Source organism: Apiospora phragmitis (assembly GCF_038363925.1).
Source record: "Apiospora phragmitis strain CBS 135458 chromosome Unknown utg000001l:1.0-2902119.0:1.0-2906034.0, whole genome shotgun sequence".
Classification (NCBI taxonomy): domain Eukaryota; kingdom Fungi; phylum Ascomycota; class Sordariomycetes; order Amphisphaeriales; family Apiosporaceae; genus Apiospora; species Apiospora phragmitis.
This window is the reverse complement of record NW_027117399.1, coordinates 819,159-831,610: the sequence shown is the minus strand read 5'-3', so window position 1 is coordinate 831,610 and position 12,452 is coordinate 819,159. Positions and strand designations below refer to the sequence as shown.

The 12,452-nt window shown below is 54.9% G+C and overlaps 5 protein-coding genes across 5 annotated transcripts; 1 reads left to right on the top strand and 4 right to left on the bottom strand.

Moving 5' to 3' along the window:
* Positions 1-357: 357 nt before the first annotated feature.
* PG994_000246 (uncharacterized protein) lies at positions 358-2,193 on the bottom strand (the record flags this gene model as incomplete). Its single annotated transcript, XM_066851655.1, has 3 exons — positions 358-1,155; positions 1,281-1,570; positions 1,641-2,193. 3 exons carry the CDS (start codon positions 2,191-2,193, stop codon positions 358-360), a joined length of 1,641 nt encoding a protein of 546 aa, XP_066722287.1.
* Positions 2,194-3,140: 947 nt separating this feature from the next.
* PG994_000245 (uncharacterized protein) lies at positions 3,141-3,820 on the bottom strand (the record flags this gene model as incomplete). The annotated part of the gene is made up of 2 exons (XM_066851654.1): positions 3,141-3,643; positions 3,703-3,820. 2 exons carry the CDS (start codon positions 3,818-3,820, stop codon positions 3,141-3,143), a joined length of 621 nt encoding a protein of 206 aa, XP_066722286.1.
* A 1,314-nt stretch (positions 3,821-5,134) lies between these two features.
* PG994_000244 (uncharacterized protein) lies at positions 5,135-7,478 on the top strand (the record flags this gene model as incomplete). Its single annotated transcript, XM_066851653.1, has 4 exons — positions 5,135-5,434; positions 5,487-6,677; positions 6,725-6,764; positions 6,895-7,478. 4 exons carry the CDS (start codon positions 5,135-5,137, stop codon positions 7,476-7,478), a joined length of 2,115 nt encoding a protein of 704 aa, XP_066722285.1.
* Positions 7,479-8,279: 801 nt separating this feature from the next.
* On the bottom strand, positions 8,280-10,011 carry PG994_000243 (uncharacterized protein; the record flags this gene model as incomplete). Its single annotated transcript, XM_066851652.1, has 4 exons — positions 8,280-8,561; positions 8,597-9,234; positions 9,293-9,606; positions 9,683-10,011. 4 exons carry the CDS (start codon positions 10,009-10,011, stop codon positions 8,280-8,282), a joined length of 1,563 nt encoding a protein of 520 aa, XP_066722284.1.
* A 647-nt stretch (positions 10,012-10,658) lies between these two features.
* Positions 10,659-12,077, bottom strand: PG994_000242 (Acetyl-CoA acetyltransferase; the record flags this gene model as incomplete). The annotated part of the gene is made up of 3 exons (XM_066851651.1): positions 10,659-10,856; positions 10,910-11,854; positions 11,925-12,077. The coding sequence occupies 3 exons, from the start codon at positions 12,075-12,077 to the stop codon at positions 10,659-10,661; spliced, it is 1,296 nt and encodes a 431-aa protein (XP_066722283.1).
* Positions 12,078-12,452: the final 375 nt, after the last annotated feature.

The window sequence follows — 12,452 nt, the reverse complement described above, 5'->3', positions numbered from 1 at the left end:
AGTTTCGTTGGAGTTTGCTCACTTTGGAGTGTCGCAAAGGGTGCGGCCGCGAATGCAATTCGGAGCGTTTTTCTACATGTTCTTTTCTTTGTTGGAGTACAAGAATCTGCGGTATTCCTATGATAAGCCATGTTGCGCATTTGGGAAGCGGTGATGACGCGACTTTCGCTAAGTGGCTGCGAAAGGTGACGTGGATTTGGACAGTACAAAGTCACAAATGTCAAAGAACTATTATACCAAAGCTGATTCGGGTCTCGATCCTCGTGGTTGTCATTCTTATCTCTCAGTCCCCTGACTTGCCTTCAGCATGTGATGTTACTAACTATGGCTGATTCCGTTCTCTTGTGTCTGCGACATCTAGCTGCTAAATTTCCACGCGGTATATCCTTGATCGTTCACGTAGATGAGAAAATTGTCATCTCCCCAGAGTGATTGTACACCAAGCGAAGGCGTGGGATTGGAGCCTTGTCTCTGGATGCGATCCTCTGCAATCTGGTCTGGGTCCAGGGCAAACTTGACAGTGCGTCGTAATCGCTTCTGGGAGTCCGGGGACAGTATTTGCCACATTTTCCAGTTCGATTGCATAGACACCTGGCGTCGACGCGCAACTAGAGGGTGATCATCCGCGCGCCTCCTTGTGTGCGTCGTGGTGTAAAGAGGGACATGACCATCCTCCCCCTCCTGCCCCTGCCCTGCCCCTTCTTGTTGTCGTTGTTCTTCTTCGGTTCCTTGGCTCGATGGTCCCCGAAGACGACGGCACGGCCGGAGCACCATCAGCGGCCACTCTTCTCTGCCCTCCATGGCCGAGAGCCGTTCCGTCAAACATCCGTTCCAGAGCCGGAACGCCTCGAGGCTACTGCTGCTGCTGCTGCCGCCGCCCAGGTGGTGGTCGAGCGCCGCCCCAGTCTCAAAGCAGGGGTACGCGAACGTCTTGGCGTAGACGTTGAAGCAGACGGCAACGAAGCCGGCGTCGCGGCACTGCGGGCAGATGACGGGCGCCCCGGCCCCAGCCGCGGCGCCCGTCGCGTCAAAGGGGCCGTTGGTCTGCTGCCCGCCCAGCCAGACGGGGAGCAGGCTGAAGTCGCCGTGCGCGCTCGTCTTCTCCCAGCGCAGGCCGCCGCGGTGGGCGGCCCAGGGAGTGGGAGAAGAGGGTTGCTAGGCTGCTGTTCAGTAGTAGTAGTAGTAGCAGCGCTATTGGTACTGTTGTTATGCAGAGACGGGCAAGGGTAGTCGGGGTGGGAGATGCCGAGCAGCGCGCCATCGGTGCTGAACTCGTAGACGGTCAGTTTCCGGTCCTGCAGGGTGGCGAGGAAGAAGACGTCGCGGCGGGCCGGGTGGAGCACGAAATCCAGCGTGATCACATTGTTATTGTGGTTGTTGGTCCTCGTCGTTACGAGGGACTGTTGTTTGAAGTCGTCGTCGTTGTCACCGCCGCCGCTCATAAACGAAGACGAAGACGAAGAAGGTGCCGCAGTGGGCGGCGGCGGCGGCGGCTGTTGGACCCGCAGCCCGACGCGGCACGCCCGGTAGGCGATGTCGCGGATGTCATAGCGGTCCGAGAGCACGTGGCCTGGGACGTAGCAGTGAGCGCTCGCTATGTCGATCTTGCGGGGGCGGCTCTTCTTCCTTCTGCGGCTGACGGCCGTCGTGGCGGTGAAAGCGCGGGCGCCAGAGCCACACCTCGCCGCCCTGCGACACGATCAGCACCGTGTCGTCCTCGCTCAGCGTGCGGGCTATGCGCTGCGGCATCACGACCGAGCGCAAGGACTCCGCGGCCCCGCCGTCGTTTCCGTCCGCGAAGTTCCACGCGTGCAGCGTCCGCCCCCGCGCCATCAGCAGCATGGTGTCGCCGAGGCTCGTCATGTACCCCGTCCGGTCCTTGCCGTGGCCCGGGAACAGGTAGCCGCGGCGCTGGCGGGTGCGGAGGTCGTCGATGATGGCGAAGTAGGGCAGGCTGTACGCCTCCGGCCACCAGGCGATGCGGCCGTTTGCGTAGGCTACGAAGTGGGCTAGTCTTGTGTAATGATGGCCCCTATCGTCGCTCTCCTCCGTCGCCTCCTGTCCTGAGGAGGTGAGGGGCGGTGCGAGAGGACATAGATCCGGCACTGCGGCGTACTCATGCACGCCGCCCTGGGCGACGGGCAAGGCGCGGCTCAGCGGTGCCGTGAAGTACTCGTCATCCTCGAGGCGCATGCCGTGGTGCAGGGACGAGAGAAACCAACCCTGGCTATGGCGCCGATTCCGGGTCAGGAATCGGCGGAACGCGGCGCCGCAGCGGGAGACCGGGATAGTGAGGCGGAGCTGGGTGGATAGTCCCGGGTACCAGCGATCTGCGAGCGTAGGCCATATGCTGGGGGACTCCCAGATATTCCTTAGAGAATGGCTCGTGTGCAGACAGGCAATCACATCATCGTGGTTGATATATGACACAATCTGGAGATGGAGTTCTACGGGGAGAACCGTTGACCAGGCTGGGATAGTCCGGTGATGATTGGGAGGAGGTTGTCGACGACGAGGCAGCTGGGCGTCGAAGGTGAGATATGAAGGCCTTCATTGATTTGGTGTTCGTAGCTAAAGGTTCATACAGGCCAGGCCAAGTAGCTGTGCCTCGAAGGGTTGTGTACACAGGTAGCTAGCTTTAGATGTTGATACCTAGGGGTGAGGTCAGAATGCATTGAGAGCTAAAGCAGACATCTATGGGTTCTCGGGCTAAGTGGGGTAATCTCACCTCACGAAGCAGCCGAGATGTCGAGTTGCTTTGCAAAGCAAAGAGCACGTATGTGTGACGTAGTGCCCCAAACAAGGAACACGAGGAGCAGCGTCGTATAAATAGAGAGTTTGATGATCGGGACGTTGACAATTTATCATTAGATATACTCCTTTGCCTCGCTTTAGCGCCCTTTTCAAAGTATTCATTCGCTTTGGGTCGACATAGAACAGCTACTATGCGTTCGTATGGATGAGCCGCTCATAATACCGAGGTTGCTAGCATCGCTTAACCATATCTTCGACTGTTCCGAAGGCTGGATATCGGAGCAAGCCTGTTTCATGCTGCTACGGAAGCCGCGCAGTTTCTGAAGGGAGGCGGCATCAACTCCATCCGTAGGACAGCTGGGTAAATTCCGAAGCCCATTGGATGCTCACTTTCCATCACCCATCATTCGCTTAGCCTTGTCGAGAAGCAAGCCGCTCTCCCTTCCTAGCCTGCGCTGACCATCGCGGCCTGGCGCCCGCGCTTTCTTCATGGCTTTCCTGAACCGCTCGCGTTCCTCTATCCTCCGCTGGCGTTCCTCGTTCCTCCGTTGGAACTCCTTTTCGCGCTCCTCGGTCGCCGCCTTCTTGCGCTCAGCTTCAGACTTGGCCTTTTCGAAGTAATCCGGCCTCCGCTGCTTCGGACCTCGGGGGCGACGCGGCCTCGCTGCGTCCGCTTCTGGCTCGGGCTCGCCTTCCGGCTCGTCCTCATCCAGCATAGCCTGCCGCTCTGGGTGAATCTGGGCCTCGAGCACGTCTGCTTCGGCGTCGCCATCGACGCCTTGCTCCCCACTGGTTGGCTTCCCGCCGGCCTGCTCCTCGGCGGCCTTGATCTTTGCATACTGCTTCTTTAACTTGGCCTTCTCGATCAAGCCCTTCTTGACCTTGTCGACTGTTGTCCATTGTTAGCATACCTATAGTTCAAATACGTATGCGTGGTTCAGCTCTTACTTTTCCGTCGCCAGGGGCCATCTGGCAGATTTTCAGGTCCTACACGGAAACCCTTCTTGGGCTTCTTGGCTTCTGGCGCACCAGCAACGTCATCTTCAAGTGGCCGTTTGGAAGCCATGGTGTTGCTTCGTACACGTGATCAACCCTGGTTCTATTTCTTTACTGCGTGTGATGACTGGCGATGTGTACGTCTCCTTGGCTCTCAAGGTGAACAATTGCACGATGAGGAAAAAGTGGTTATCGATAAAGCAGCAGCGGTGCAAAGTGGAGAGGAGGAACTGGCGTGGTTAAGCAGATACCCCACCACATGAAGTGCCTAATGCACTTCAATCGCCCATCTATCGCCTGCTTGGGTATTGCCTTTCCCCAATCTCCTAGTGCGCGCTGCACAGCGGGATAATTACCTTAGGCAGGTTCGATGGGCCCCCTGCTGGGAAATGGCCGCTGAACAGTGAAGCTGACCGACCCTGTGACCCTGGCCCCCCCATCGGCTACTGTAGGAACTTTAGGTGTTATTTTAGATGAGGACCCCCGATTTCGAACGCCCCAAAATGACCTGGAGCCAGCTGGCGCAATCATGTGTTGCTGTGTTGGCGGTGGCTAATCTGCTGTTTCGGGCAGCATCTGGAAGGGTTTATTGCTCGCTAATTGCTAATTGCAGTCACAACCACAACACCACGACCCCTAATCCATGTCAGAACGTCAATAGCCCTGCAGGCAATTCCCCATGTCTCTCTTTCTAAAACTGGTTCCGTCAGTCCCGCTTGCCCATTCATGTTACGTTGCGCCATGCGCTACTACTCCCGACACTCATCATAAAGTCGGCTGGTCCAGAAAAAGAGTCATTCGTTCGTTGCTATCTGTCAATCAATTGATGTCAGATACCCGTAATTCCACTGAGCGCCTGCCCATCCATCAATCTATCTGGCTCAACCCAACGCCCTTGCTTGCTGAGCTTGGATAGATCCAGTGTAAGTACATGGTCCTTCCACTGACTGGAATGAAATGGACGCAACGAGCCCGATGCAGTCAGTTCCCGTTCATCCGCACCATCTCGTTTCGTTCGCCTTATTACGTACGTACTTAACCACACCCGAGAATTCCTGTCCGTCTTCGAAACGACCCAGGCACTTCTCGTTTGCCTTTTACTTCGCTCTTCTCAGTTCTGAAACTGCACCAAGTATATGAATGGAAATTGTATTCGAAGGATTAGGACCTCCGTCTAAACCTTCGAGAGCTCGGCCAGCATCCTAAGCCAGAAGTCGAGTCAGCCGTTACGACATATACTCCAACGTCCCTTACGTGAAAGATACAGCGCGAGCACGAACAAACTGCTCATTCACCAAGAGACCCTGTACGCCATGATTGAATTTGACTCATGACACATCCGTTTACGACTTTCGTCGTTGTCGCTTCTGAAGTGTGATTTGACATGCCCATCTTCCAAGAAGATTCGGAGAGGGAGGTGCCGATTGAGAAACCTGCCATGGCGTCACCGCCCAGCCCTTTGGGTTCCGGAGCGCCTCACTTGCATGGCAGATCTCTGGCAAGGCAACCGTCTGAAGAGAGCATACGGACTGAGCTATGCGAAGGGCCAATACCAGACAGCCCCAGGCCCACTACCCCGGAGAAGACTTCGGAGGGTGAAGATCCAACACCTTGCACCGACCGCGCAGAGCTGATTGAGCGGTTGAAGAGAGGTGAAAGTCCGACTTGGGTTGCAAATCGACACGTGGGCAACCTTCATTACCGGCTGGTAAGGGAACAAGCTAATTGATCATCAGTACGAGTCCTTATGGGATCGTGAACCCATTACGCCATCCCGAAGCCCGAAACCCGCGCCCAACTCGCCCACTCTGCTACCACCCCCCACGATAACCCCAGAGAAACGAGACCATGGTTCTGACGACGAGAGACGGCTGCAGGAAGGACTGAGCGTTGAGCGGCCCCGGTCTGCTCTACACAGTGGTGATTTCACACAAGACGAGGCGTCCACGGAGTCGAGAAGGAGCAGAGACAGTATTCTGAACCAGAATGATAGTGTGGTATGTGATGATGGGCACCCGTGGCTGGCCACCACGCCTCCGCGCGATTTCACGCCCTTCCAGTTCGAAACCCGACATATGGGGGTAGAGTCCTCAAGAGAACCGCGATTCTCTTCACCGCTGTCGTCGTCTCTATCGAGAAGCTTTGTATATAAGCCCCCAACGAGCCCCTTGGTTCAGACTGAAGTCAACGAGGATCTCGGTCCTACTTCTCCTATGGAAGGCATCGAGATCGGTGCGAGAAACCCTCGCCGTCATACCCTCATGTCCACTCATAGTGGTTCATATGGCTTCTCTTCGCAAGGCCAAGTCGCAAGACAGGCCCCTCCGTTAAGACACGAGAGGACGTTCCCATACCAGGCGCACCAACCCCGACGGTCTCTAACTTCTACACCCAACCTCTCGATCACTGGTACATCTCCACAGACGCCAGGACTCCTCCGATCAAGGTTGCCTTCTTTTAGTTCCGATACTTCTCCCATACAGCATGCATCCATGGTGGGTTCCTACGAAGAAAGTATATTACGCGGGCGCATGTCTACAACCCCGTCCAAACCTCTAGACTTCGTCGCCCAAATTGGAGTATTGGGTCTAGGCAAGTGCAAATCCAGTCTTAGGTGTCCGCCCCACGTGACATTACCTTTCCCAGCCGTATTTTACAGTTATGCTACATCCTCTCACGGGAGATCCAAAGAAGATGACGGGCCCAGTCCGTATGTAGGCCAAGTAGATCTCGAAAACGGGCTTTCAAATCCAGAGGAAGACGCCCGGGCAAAGCGGAAAGCACAGAATAGGGCACGCATGGCAGAGGATGACACCCTTAATATGAACGATGGCCCGAACCACGAGGCGCGGAACTCGCAGCGACTTAAGCGAACGTCGAGCTCACCGCGAGCCCCGCCTGGGGAAGCTATCGAATTCCCGAAAAGGGTCAGATCCAGATCATCATAAAGAACCCGAATAAGACAGCTGTCAAGCTGTTCCTTGTTCCTTATGACCTAGCAGGCATGGAGCCGGGTACGAAGACGTTTATTCGGCAACGCAGCTACTCCAACGGTCCTATAATCGATCATCTTCCAGGCGCAGAGGCTATAGGGGTGGGGGACAGGCCCATCTTGCGTTATCTAGTGCATCTGCACATTTGCAGCCCTTCGAAGGGTCGATACTACCTATACAAGTCCATTTCGTGTCGTCTTTGCGAACCGGGTGCCGGACGGTAAGGAGAGGTTGCGAAACGAGATAAGTCTGCCTGACCCGAGATTTACGGCCTACAAACCGATACGTGTCATGCATCCACCAAGTTCCGTCGGAACTGGCCCTGGAGCTAGCCTGGCTGCCGAAAAGGCCTTTAGGAGGCGGAGCTCGGGTATCTACTTCGGCCCCTCTAGCCATGGTTTCGACGCTGCGGACGGTATGGCGGGGGCCGCAATGAAGACGATACACCAAGACTTCTCGCTTGATTTTGCTGGCAATAATGCGGTGATGGAGCCTGTTCCCCTGAGATTCCCCGAGAGATCATCGCAGAGCAACCCAGGGTCTTCCCAAGGCAGCCACCCTACCACACAAGAGTCGAGCAATGTCTCAAGCCTTGGTGGCGTGGACAGCCACATTAGTCGATACGATAAGTTGAGGAAGGGAGATGTAGGATATGGGGGCAATGCATTTTCGAGCCTGATCAACGGCAACCCTGTAGTAGCAGAGGGCCTGCTCTCGAGAGACTGCGAACCCTAGGTGTCCAGGCCCAAACCCAAAATCAAGACCAAGATCTACAGCAGCAGAGCCAGGCTCGAGAGTTTGGTGAGGGATGAGTGCGAGTTTTTCAAAAAGCCCTTGCGGCATTTGGCATATAGTGGTCGTTCAGAGGCGCTTTTCAAAGTACCACCATCTATCTCTACGAGACATTCTAGGAGAAGTCAGATAGTCAAGGGGCGTATTGTATTGGGTTTGGATCGGGGTGTTTTGCTTCATGGTTGATATCCCCAGGCTGTCTTTCGCCTCTCATCATCACAAGTTCGTCGAAGCGAGCAATATTAGACTTTAGCACATACCACGACAGATTGTACTGTACATAGCAGAAAGTATATAAACCAGGATGCAAACCACCGGGCTTGATGCTTCAGATGCTACTGTAGAAATGTGAGATAGCTGCTTCAGAAGGTTATTAATGTGTGAGAATTAAGGGCAAAGGGTATGGGATTGCATATCGTTAGTTAAACGTCGTAATCGTAAAGTCCACGGGGAAGTTGATAGAGGAGGATACGCCATAAAAAAAATCATTTCTATAGCTTTTAGTATACGTGAAGATTCAGAGCACCTCAACATACAACGCCAGCCGGGGTATGAGCCCGCGTAGTATCATGTTGACAATGTAGGGTATCAAGACCACAACCAATCCAAATCCAGCGCTCATGCCAATAAAACGTGCAACACACCCTCCTTCCATAGCAATGTCAAAGCAAATTTGGGTCTAGAAAAGTAGCTATGTGGCTCTCTTGTCCGCACATGCTACCCCTTTGTACCTGCAGACCCTTTTCACACCCGCTTAACCCACCCAGGCACATCCTCTCCTGCCTTGAGACCCGTGGCTAGGATTTCAGCTGGTGGGGGCCAGCCGGCTGCCACAGCACCCTTCTGCTTCGCACCGATAATGGCAAAGCGACCCTGGGAATGTGCGATGAAGCCGTGAAGTAGCCCCTGCGCAACGAGCGATGCTACAAAGTTCTCTATGTGGTCCTCGGTGACGGGCATGTTGCCCCAAACGAGTCCTTCGTTGGGACGTAGGATCTCGGCCCCCCTGGCGGCGGCGCTAGCGTGCTGTGCTCATCCGAGCCGGCGGCGCGGTTGGATACGGCCTTGAGGAACATCGAGTTGATGTGTGGTTGTCGCGGTTTGCGGCCTGGGTGAGCAGGCAAGTAGCCCTCGAGACGCTTCTGTACAAACGTGGCTGTTGTAAGAAGATGCGATAACTCTAACGTAGCCGCCTTACGGGAATCCGCTTCTGTGGGTGCAATGTATGTCAGGAGAAAGGTACGCCGTGAAAATGCTCGCCAGACCATGGGGCGCAGGCGGAAGAGAAGGGTCAAGAAGACGCCACGGCTGAACAGCCATTTCTCGTTAGCATCCAGAGCTGCTTGGAATCGCAGGAAATTCCCCGTCCGCATGGCCTCGACAAACGGCATGTATATGGGCGCTAACAACTGTGCTTCTGGTCGCTGAAGGAGTTGTGGCGATGGTATCCGGCCGAGCAGCAAATTACAAGGTATGAGATAGGTGAGGACCAACCACCTGTGACTCTCGAACCGCTGAGGCGTTTCGAGATAAGCCTCTTGATAACATTGCGCTGCCCGGCTGAAGTGATTATTAATGAAGTGGAAGCGTCCAAGGTAGTAGAGAAAGTAACCCGCTGCGCTGCCGGGTAGAATGATAACGGCGGCGCTTTGGCTGTGATATTTGTGAAAAGCTGCTTCGCCAGATGCGTTTTCCGAGCCTACAAAGGATGATTAGTTATGTTTGCAGTATTATATGCAAGAGTCTTGAGGATGTACTCACAGCAAACAGCAACTTCAAAGTCACATTGGCAAATGTATACACTCCCGTCTTCTTCCCCTTGGGTTGTTCATGGCGCTGACTTGACCTATCAGTCAGACACGCAGTGAAGACCTTCTGTATAATTTCCGCCGTCGTTTCGACGATGGACTTTTGCTCCTCCTCGCCGGCGTCCACCGTCTGTAATTTCTGAGTGAGGTCGGGGCGCTTATTAAGCATCATCGACAACTTGGACAGGCAACCACATAATGATATGCTCGTCTGCAACATAATCGTACCGTAGGTCGGGTTGTTGAGCGCGGTCGTGCAGGAACTGTGACACGGGGAAATCAGCACTCGCACCCAACAGCAATATTGCAGTACACCCAGGCAGTTGAGAGACTCCTTACTTTGTGAGAGCGGTAAGCAGCTGATGGGCGCCGAGGAGGTCGTCGAAATCCACATCGCGCCAGTACTCGAGGTAGTCCTTCATGAAAGAGACGAAACCCGGCCATGCCGTCCCTTCATCGTCTGACACATTGTCGTCTTCGGGGAGGCATTTGTCGACCAGCTTGAGCAGCGACGCGCCGTTGCGGTAGCCCTGCTTGAGTTCGTCGGCGAGCTGGTAGTAATTATTCGGCACCGGCGGCTCGACCAGCAGCAACCCGCGCAGCCCGTGGCCATTCCGGTTCTTGAGGAATTTGCGGATCTCGCTCAAGAACTGCACGGTCAAAGACATGGCGACTCGGCGCTCGTTGCCCCTCTTCGTTGCACCTCGATTCCCCGTCGATGTTCCTCTCCGGCGTTCCTAGGGTCGGCGCATGAGTGAACACAACGAGGATTGCGACTGATGGATTCGTGTTCGTGGGCTATTTGTAGGTGTCCTTCCACGCTGTAGTGAATGGGAGTCCAAGACTCAATTGAGGCTGGAGTTGCTGAAATCGTATCGGTATCGGTAGTCTAAGTGTGTTGTTGTTGGGTGTAGCTTGAGCATGAGCAGGAGCAGAGCAACAGCATGGGAAGATCCGATCTCGAAGAACTGCAGCGTACTTTGGGGGAGGTAAGGTAAGGTAGTGGGGGCTGCCAATCGGAGTTGGACCAAGACGCGGTATGCGGGCCAACGCAGGGGTGGGGCATAAAACGGTAGTACCTGGCCTACATATGTACAGCTTGAACCTCTCTTTATGTACGGATTAACCTACCACATGCACACCTGCTTAATGTTTCGTTGAAGTAGGTCGACAGCACAAGCACTGCTAGGTGCATTACAAACGCATTGCATTCTGGCTTCGAGATAAGCAAGGGTCGTCATTCGACAGCTACACAGTCCTAGACACAACGTCCTTTTTAACGGGTATCTACCATTATGTATTTTTCACATTCAACTTAGACAGACTCGATGCGCTGCACAACGACAGCAGTAGCAGCGCCGCCTCCGTTGCAGATGGCAGCAACACCGTACTCGCCAGGTTTGAGCTGGTGAAGCAGCGTCGTGAGAATGCGCGAACCAGAGCTCCCAAGCGCGTGGCCCAGTGAGATGGCACCTCCAAGCGGGTTGACTCGGGCGTCCTCGAGACCAAGTATCTATCATATAATCGTTAGCGTTAAATTGCAGCCCGTATCGGTGTTGGATTTACCTTTTCATTGGCCTTGATGACGGCCGCAAAGGCCTCGTTGAACTCCCAGACAGCGACCTGGTCCTTACTGATGCCCGCTCTCTCGAGGGCAATGGGAACGGCCTTGGCAGGTGCAATCGGGAAGTCCACAGGGTCAATGGCTGCATCCGCCGAGCCGCATATCCGTGCAAGCACTCGAGACCCGGCGCCATATTCTTGTGCGATGGCCTTGCTGCCCAGGACAAGAGCACTGGCGCCATCGTTGAGGGTGGACGAGTTGGCCGCTGTGACCGTGCCCGTACCATCCCGGATGAATGCCGGCTTCAGTGTAGGCACCTTGTCCAACTTGACATCGAGATAGCCTTCGTCGGTATCGATGATTGTATCGCCTTTGCGGCCCTTCACCGTCACCGGCGCAATCTCGTCGGCAAAGGCCTTGTCTTTCCAGGCGGCCTGCGCGCGCTCGTAGGACTGGATCGCGTACGCATCCTGCATCTCCCGCGTAATTTCGTGTTTCTTAGCCGTGGTCTCGGCACAGATGCCCATGTGGAACTGGTCGTATACGTCGGTCAAGCCGTCCTTGATCAGGCCGTCCTCCATCTTGACGTGGCCAAACGCGGGCAGACTGCTCGAGCGAGGCACGTAGTAGGGCACCTGCGACATGTTTTCCATACCACCGGCGACCTGGGCATCAGCGAGTCCCAGTTGTATGTTTTGCGCCGCAAAGACGACGGCCTTTAGGCCCGAGGCACACACCTTGTTGATGGTGATGGCCTCCACACTCGAGGGCAGGCCGGCAAAGATCGAAGCCTGTCGAGCTGGTGCCTGGCCTATATTTCCCTGGAGCACATTGCCCATGTAGACATCGGTGATCTTCTCGGTCGGGACTTTGGATTTCTCAAGGGCAGACTTGATAGCCACGGCACCCAATTTCGGCGCCGGCACCGTCAGAAAAGCACCATTGAACTACGTCATCTGTTAGACTCGAGAGAATGTGTGGCATACACACAGAGACATAGTAGAATGACGAACGAACCTTGGCGGTGGGTGTCCTTGCAGCACTGAGAATATAAGCATCGCGAATCTCTTGACGTAGAGCTGCTTGCGCCGTGAAGTGTCTTATTGCCGAGGGATACCGAGCGGCTGAGTGGAGGCAAGTCCGAGTGGCGGGTCTTGCGAGCAATACCATGGTGAGAACGCACTATAGTGCCGTGAAGAGAACTGAACGAGTATGGAATCGGGTTGAAGGCAAAAAGGCCCGTTACGACAAGCAACAAAGCAGAATTGGGACGAGAAGAAAAGAATGCTCAGAAGGCAAGGGAGAGAGAGTTAAGCCGTCAACATGGATCAGCTTCACATTTCACGTTCCCCGGCTTGAGTCGGCCCCGCGTTTCCGACAGGGTCCCAATGTTGGGGTAGCTCGCCGCCCAAGTACTACGCTAACCCACCTACAGTACTTGCCTCCCTCGGTATTATTTTCATGTGAGACGGTGACGTATCTGGAATCAGACTGGCATGTAGAGCAAGTACCCCCCCTATTTTGGGTGAATTGTCTTACTAATGC